The 7,618-nt window shown below is 40.8% G+C and overlaps 1 protein-coding gene across 1 annotated transcript; it reads left to right on the top strand.

Moving 5' to 3' along the window:
* The first annotated feature begins 628 nt into the window (after positions 1–628).
* On the top strand, positions 629–4,351 carry LOC133150480 (neuropeptides B/W receptor type 2-like). Its single transcript, XM_061273027.1, has one exon. It carries the CDS (start codon positions 1,272–1,274, stop codon positions 2,289–2,291), a length of 1,020 nt encoding a protein of 339 aa, XP_061129011.1. The 5' UTR covers positions 629–1,271; the 3' UTR covers positions 2,292–4,351.
* The last annotated feature ends 3,267 nt before the right edge of the window (positions 4,352–7,618 follow it).

Below are 7,618 nucleotides of genomic sequence, written 5' to 3'. Positions count from 1 at the left end.
AAGCTGACATTAAGAAAAAACAAAAAAACAATCCAATCAGTATTCATGATTCAAAGTTATAAAACACACAGTTTCATTTACATAGAGACGGGTTTTGTCGTTTGAAGGAACTAATTATCTTCTCAAATATTGGTAGCGGGTAATAGCCTATTTTGGAAATAAACTTTTATTTCCTTTTCAATCATGTGCTGTTCAACAGCGGTGGGAACAAGCTTTCCAATCAGTCGTTTGTGGCAGTTTATGGGTACCGTCAAGTGAAATGTGGATTTGGCGGTTGCTTAAACCCTCACCTGTTGGCTTGCACTGTAGGTGGCATCCAAAAGAACAAGATAATGGAACGAACGTGGTGAGAAGCTCAGCACAGACCTACTTTTTCCAGATTAGCTTGATGTGGGTGGCTTTGGCATATGATTAGGATGCCTCCTAATGAGTTGCTCTGGGCACGTTCAATCAAGACGAGGCCCCGGGGTAGCCCCCTGCCAAACTGCTTCATGCCAACCAACGTTAACCCTAACCCTCCCAACTGTTACTGAGAAAGAGAGAGAGAGAGAGAGAGAGAGAGAGACAGAGAGAGAGACAGAGAGAGAGACAGAGAGAGAGAGAGAAACAGAGAGAGAGAGAGAGAGAGAGAGCGCTTCAACAGATGCCGGTGCGAGGAGGAGCGGCTGAGGAGTCGAGGGAGAAGCGAAGAGGCAGAATGCCACGGTGGCTGAAGATTCTCTTCCTTACACTTACAAAAATATGACATCAGACGTTTGTTTTCAGCTGCCGCTTTAAGTCCATTCTGCTGGATCTCATCACTGAAGGGAATTTTTGTTCATTTAAAATCTGCTTCATTTTCTATTTGATATTTTGAACATGCTCCATTCAAAACTGCTCTGTCTCCAGGGTGCCTAAATTAGGAGGAGGACAAAGTGGGGGCCATCTGGTAGAAGAGCACAGAACAGCTTTTGGAAGGGACACTTTCCGGGAGGCAGAAGAGATTCAGTCGGCTGACGGGCTTCGATGTTAGAATACAAGTGGATTCACAGTTTGTTGTTTACCTGAACTCCGAGCAGACCTTTCAAAGAAAATCCAGCAGTCAGGATTATTTATCATTTACTTTTTGCAGCTGTATGGTCAAGACCTCCATAAGGATCTTACCACACCTCACTTAGACTTGTCTGATTGATTTTTTTAACCTCAAGCGTGCACGAAGACGACTCTCCGGAATTAGCCTGACGCATCCTTTGACATGAATCATTAGGGACTCTCGGGTTGCCGTCGGAAAGATGGAGAACGTGTCTGACCCCGGCGTCTTTGCCCCACCGCTGTGCGACGACTCGGTCGACTTCTACGCAATCTCCTCGGGCAACCGCACCGACTTGAACTGCACCCTCGCGTCCGACTTCCACTTCTACGCCGACATCTACGTCATCTTGCCCATCATCTACTCGGTCATTTGCGCCGTGGGCCTGACCGGCAACACGGCCGTCATCTATGTGATCCTCAAAGCCCCTAAGATGAAGACGGTCACCAATATGTTCATCCTCAACCTGGCCATCGCCGACGACTTGTTCACATTGGTGCTCCCCATCAGCATCGCCGAGCACCTGCTGCACTACTGGCCCTTCGGGGAAGTTTTGTGCAAAATCATCCTCAGCATTGATCACTATAACATCTTTTCCAGTATCTACTTCCTGACGGTGATGAGCGTGGACCGCTACCTGGTGGTCCTGGCCACGGTGAGGTCCAAGCGCATGCCGTACCGCACCTACAGGGCGGCCAAGATCATTTCCTTGTGCGTGTGGGTTCTCGTCATCCTCATCGTGGTACCCTTCAGCATTTTCGCCGGGGTTTATATCGATCCCAGCGACGGCAGAAAAAGCTGCGTGCTCAGCTTCCCCGCACCGGAGAGCTTGTGGTTCAAAGCCAGTCGGATCTACACCCACATCTTGGGCTTCGCCATCCCGGTGTCCACCATTTGCATCTTGTACACCATGATGCTCTACAAGTTGAGAAACATGCGCCTCAACAGCAACGCCAAAGCGCTGGACAAAGCCAAGAAGAAAGTCACCGTCATGGTTTTCATCGTCTTGGCCGTCTGCTTGTTCTGCTGGACGCCGTTCCATCTCAGCACCATTGTGGCCCTGACCACCGACCTGAGGCCCACACCTCTAGTTATCGGGATCTCCTACTTCATCACCAGCCTCAGCTACGCCAACTCCTGTCTCAACCCATTTCTCTATGCCTTCCTGGATGACAGTTTCAGGAAAGCCTTCAAGAAGATGCTGGAATGTAGTCCATCATGAACTGATGGGCATGTAATGAGTAAAAAAAAAAAGAAAAAAAGAAAAGGAACATTTACCCAAGCTACATCAGTAGAATAAATACATATATAAATCTCACTGAATTTGTAGGTTCGGCTAAGAAAATTCTCCTCGCCACATTTCGTGTTGCGTTAAACAAAGATCTGAAAACAACCAGCAAAAACTCAAGTGCTAATATTAACTAAAACATAAAATGTGAACACATTTTCAAACTTTGTTGTTCCACGTGCCATCACATGTATGAAACTAAACGAATGTTTATCAATATTAATGTGTGTAATTCCAGGATTATTTTGAGGAACAGTTTGTTTGTGTTGGATTAAAGTTTATTGGTCCGATGTAACATGAATATGGGGGAGGAAAAGGTGTGCAAATGCAGGAACAACATTATTATTCATAAAGTGTTCTCAAAAGTAGATGATAGTTCGCACCATTTTCTCACGGGGCATATCAAAACCATAACTGCCTTTCCCCCCCCGGAAAAGTGTTCATTTGCAAATCGACAGAAATTTTTTATAATGACTATTCAAAGAGTTCATGACGGTCTTTGTCATTAAGTTGGTGTTCAGGCTGACTGTTACTGCTGACGTAGACGTTTGAGGCGCGTTACTTAAAGTAACACTGAAGTAACAAAACACGAGACAGGTACCCTACCCTTTCTGTAATTGATGAATTTCTGAGCTTTTGTCGCCCCCTGTACAAATCTCGACGCTCATTACAACAGTCATACTTTGCCCTTGTCACAAAACTACTTAGTTTCTGTTTTACTTTCTGTCAAAAGATTTACACGCAAACAAAAGACCGAGATTATTCAAAGAAAATAATGAATTTACTTTTGCCTCTTTATACATGGGAACCACAATTATGTTTATTATTCAAAACCATCATTCTAATAGACATTACATTAATTTGGTAACGAAATTTGAGGATAGCAAGCCTTATGTTCTTTTTTTTTTTTATTAGTATGACGTCGTTTGACAAGATAGTAAAACATTTTATTCTATCCTTTTCCCATCACCATATTTTAACAATGTAATCCTCAAGATTTGTCGTACTTGCGTCTGATTAAAAGTCCATTTGATTCATTTTAGGGTTCAATTTTTCTCTGTTATTAGCCAGTCAATTTTATTCTGAATATTTTGGCACATCGGCAATACTGTCTGTACGAAATCGTTTGGTCTTTAATTGAAGTTGCATGGTTTATGTTTTGCTTTTGTTATCGTAAATATCGGTAGAATTCCATTCATCCATTATCTGAATTGCTTATGCTGTGAAGATCACAAATATTTCTTCTGAAAGCTTCACCTATTTCCACTGAAAAAGCAATGTGTGGAATTTCTAATAGTGTTCAAGGTATTTCAAATGAAAGATTCTTTCTTTTTGAGACAATGCTGAAGAGATTTAAGTCATCAAGGTTACTAGTTGGTTCTTGTATCTTTAACTTGAAATCATTATTCAGCCAGTTTGCTAAACTTTTAAGACTTAAACTTGCCTGTGCCAACTTTCTCTCACCTTGTGAGTTTCCATTAATTGTATACACACGTCAAATGTGATTTGGGTGCATTGTTATATAATTGCACATGACTGCTTCATTGTTATTCCACGTGTCAGCTATTCTGTGACTGAAAAGGACCATTTGTAGTTGGGTCGGCTGTATAGTCAAGTGTTGACGGACAGTTGTCTACCCGTACAAACCTTAAATCACCTGCACGCACATCGATCGGTTGTCATTTGGTGAGGCCACGGTCCAAATGGATACCGGGCTCGTTCCAAAGGTCATGTCCATCTGCACTGAGCCAAACAGCGGCAGAATGAATTAGTGACCCGCCGCCAAAAGGTCCCAGTTTCAATCTTATCAACCGGCTTCTGCTTCCCTTCATCGTGAATGCATAGCACATAAAAACTAAAGTGCTTGATGGAAAAGTGCTTGTTCTTTATTTCACCGACTTTGTATTTGTACCATGGATTTGTAGTCTTCTGCAAACAGCAAAGAATTCAATGGAATGTATGCTTTCACAAATAAAATCATGAATAAAGCTCAAGATGGTGTGAAATGTCTGAAAATTAATCAAACAAAGTACAAGAACTCCATCCATGAAATTTAAACAAGCAACCCAATGGATAATTTTGGCTCTCGATGAATTTGATATTTAGGTTTTTGGAATATTGTAATTGTATCTTCTGTCGTATTGCTAAATCATTAGTAAACGGCTAACAATTTTTAGACCAATTAAATGATTGGTCTACAATAAATTGTTTAGTTTCTAGTGGCTGACCTGCTGACCCCTCACAGTAACGTATCACAACACCCAGGCTAGGAATCACCCCACTCAACCATCACACTGACCATGTCCATAATGATCTGAAGAGCCACGTGTTTAAAAATAGAGGACGGGCACATCTATGTGGTCAAAATGAGAAGAGGTCATCAGAAACTCTCTCAGATCTGTTTGCCATGAGAGTACCCTGCTGTTTTGGGTGCAGTTTAGGACTTCCATGCATGCATGGATGGACGGACGGATGGACGAACGGATGCATGCACGCACAAAAGTACAAAAAGACAAAAAGTAGATACACATAGAGGTTGATCAAATGCGCTTTGACCACCGAGAGGCGCTAGTGGCACACGATTCTATTTGTTGGGCGTAATCATGGTTGACTGCTGCAGTTGAATTGAACGTTAACTTCTATATAGATACTACTAATAGATTCTGCTACTAATATTACTAGTAATAATAATAATAATGACTACAATTGGGTTGGAATGCTGTGAAATGCAAATAATCATGAACTAGAATAACATTCTGAAAGCTAAATAACCCAGAGTAGATACATTTTCTTTTTAGCATTACCATGTGAATAACATTTTAATACAAAATGGAGATAATTAACATATTTATGATTTTTTTTAACGCAAGATTGTACAACAAATGTAGAACAATATAAAAGAAGTGAACTATTTTGCAGTGTTGTTTATTTTGGCTGGTAATATGCAAGGCCCAAAGAAAAAAAAGACAAAATGCACAGTTGGTAATAATGACCAAATGGCAAAACGAGTCCGATTCGACCCAAACAGATTGTGCGTGCAAGGCTTATGTATTTCTATGCGTGTTAAAATAAAAGTAATGGGTGCTTGAGCATCCCTAAATAGCCTCATAAGAACATCCCGGTTTTGAAGAAATGAAAGAAAATGCATTCAAACTGCAAAGGAGGTCCTTCAGTGTTATTTGTTCGAGGATGCGCGTCCTCTCTGCCACTGAGTGTCCGTCTGAGCGATGAGAAGATTAAACCGTTATCAGGTAAATGAGTTTGACCCACGCTTTGTTGATCACCCGAAGGCAAAATGGCGTCTGACAGTCTCGTCCGCGTTCCCTCTAGCCTACACTTCGCCACAAGTGACTTTCACATATGATAATTAGTATGCATGAGAGCAATTCTCGTTAAGGTGTCCTGGCCACACAAAGGTCAAACGGAAAAATGTATATATGGAGCATCTATGTGAATCTGTGTGTTTTTAAATGAAATTATTTAATAAAATGGAGGCCTTAACTACTATTTGGCTGAATTTAAAGGTCCTAAGTGTACATTTCTGATTTCAATCAATTTGCGTCAAGGGGGTCTGAATTTGATCTCATTTTGTTAACATTTACTCAAGAAGGTGACTGTGGAATGCTTTTAAAAACACCCTTAGTGTCGAGTACAAAAATACAGACTTTAAAATACACTTAATAAAAAATTGATTTGTATTCTCAATTAATTGCACAATTAAAAAGAAAAACACACATGCATAATTACCCTCTCTTGTTCTATTTAAAAATACATACTCTGGCTTTTATGCCATTACAACATGTTCCCACGGCTTTGCTTTTGCTTTTCAAACAATTCAGCTTATTTGTGGTTGGGGGACTTTTTGAACAGGTACTGGAAACCCGCTGGCAGGGATACAATGCCTTCATCATGAATCATGCTTGGAGCCCATAACATCAAACAATCCTCTTAAATCAAGAACATATTGCTTCTTTGAATCTTATTGATTCCTCCTTGCTTCTATGTCATTTGTATCATTTCATCATCAAATTAAACTCAGCAAACACTACTACCAACCAAACATCGACAATTGCTGGTCACACTGTTAATCCATGTTAACACTGCGGTCTGCTTACCTTTTGGCTTTGGATGATAGTGCTTCAGCTGCAGCTTTCATTTTTTTCCCTCTTTGAAACTTCAGCCAGCCGAGCTGATTCTGTCATTGTTTGACTAACTCAATGTGGGGGGGCGCTATTAAGTTTAATACTTGCAGTTTTATGACTGTGGGAGTGCAAAATGGCTCACTCATAGACACATAGTCAGAAAGGAAGATAACTAAAGACTTATTTAGTTGTTTCATTTTGTACTTGACTGGCGAACCGGCATTACAGAGACCCAACTATCTGTTTTCAACAATCGCTGTGACATTGTGTCACGATCCTCATGGGCTCCAGCCTGTTTGAGATGTGGCTTAACAGCAGGCTCTATATAAGCCTGATAAAGATCCTCATGATTTGAATCAGGTGTGTTAGTAGGGATGCATGTAAAACTGGACTGGACTTAAGTGATCCTTGAGCTACAGCATTCAGATGTGTAATCATTTAGTTTGTTTTGAGTGAGCTTTGCAGAATAAGAGTTTGACTGCACAGCATTCACAATGCTGTGAGTCTTAGAGAAAGGTCAAAAAACATTTTGGACACTGAGAATGACATCTTGAGTACGATCGAAAGTTGAAGAGAAGCAAATTGAGAGAAAAAGCCTGAGGACACACCGATTTAGCCAATTTATGGAATCTCGGTGCGAAGATGAAATGGGTTGAGAAGCTTTATTTAGACCACATGTGTCAAACTCAAGGCCCAGGGGCCAGATAGGGCCCGCCACATCATTTTATGTGGCCCGCAAAGACAAATTGTGCATCAAATTTGTGTGTCATTACTAGAATTGCAAATTGTCTTCACTTTTAATAATATCTTTTTTTTTTTTTTTTTATATTTGACCAGTTTTTACTCATCTGATTTGAAATCGAGTTATTTGTCAGTTTGTTTTGTAGCTTTTACTGTATATAATACGAGGTGCTCATACATTGATTCCTAATGGCCCTCCGAAAGAAGCTATGACTACAATGCGGCCCACGAAAAAAATGAGTTTGACACCCCTGGTTTAGACTAAAGTTGTGCTTTGCTGCCATGATTTGGCAAAAACAGGCAGCAACGTAACCTGCTTACGAAAATAGGCCATTGATTTCCCAAGTGAAATATGTACTGTCTCTTATTTCCTGCTTG

This window comes from Syngnathus typhle, linkage group LG2 (genome assembly GCF_033458585.1).
Source record: "Syngnathus typhle isolate RoL2023-S1 ecotype Sweden linkage group LG2, RoL_Styp_1.0, whole genome shotgun sequence".
In the NCBI taxonomy this organism is placed as follows: Eukaryota; Metazoa; Chordata; class Actinopteri; order Syngnathiformes; family Syngnathidae; genus Syngnathus; species Syngnathus typhle.
The sequence above is the reverse complement of the archived record's forward strand: the minus strand, read 5'-3'. Positions and strand labels throughout refer to the sequence as shown.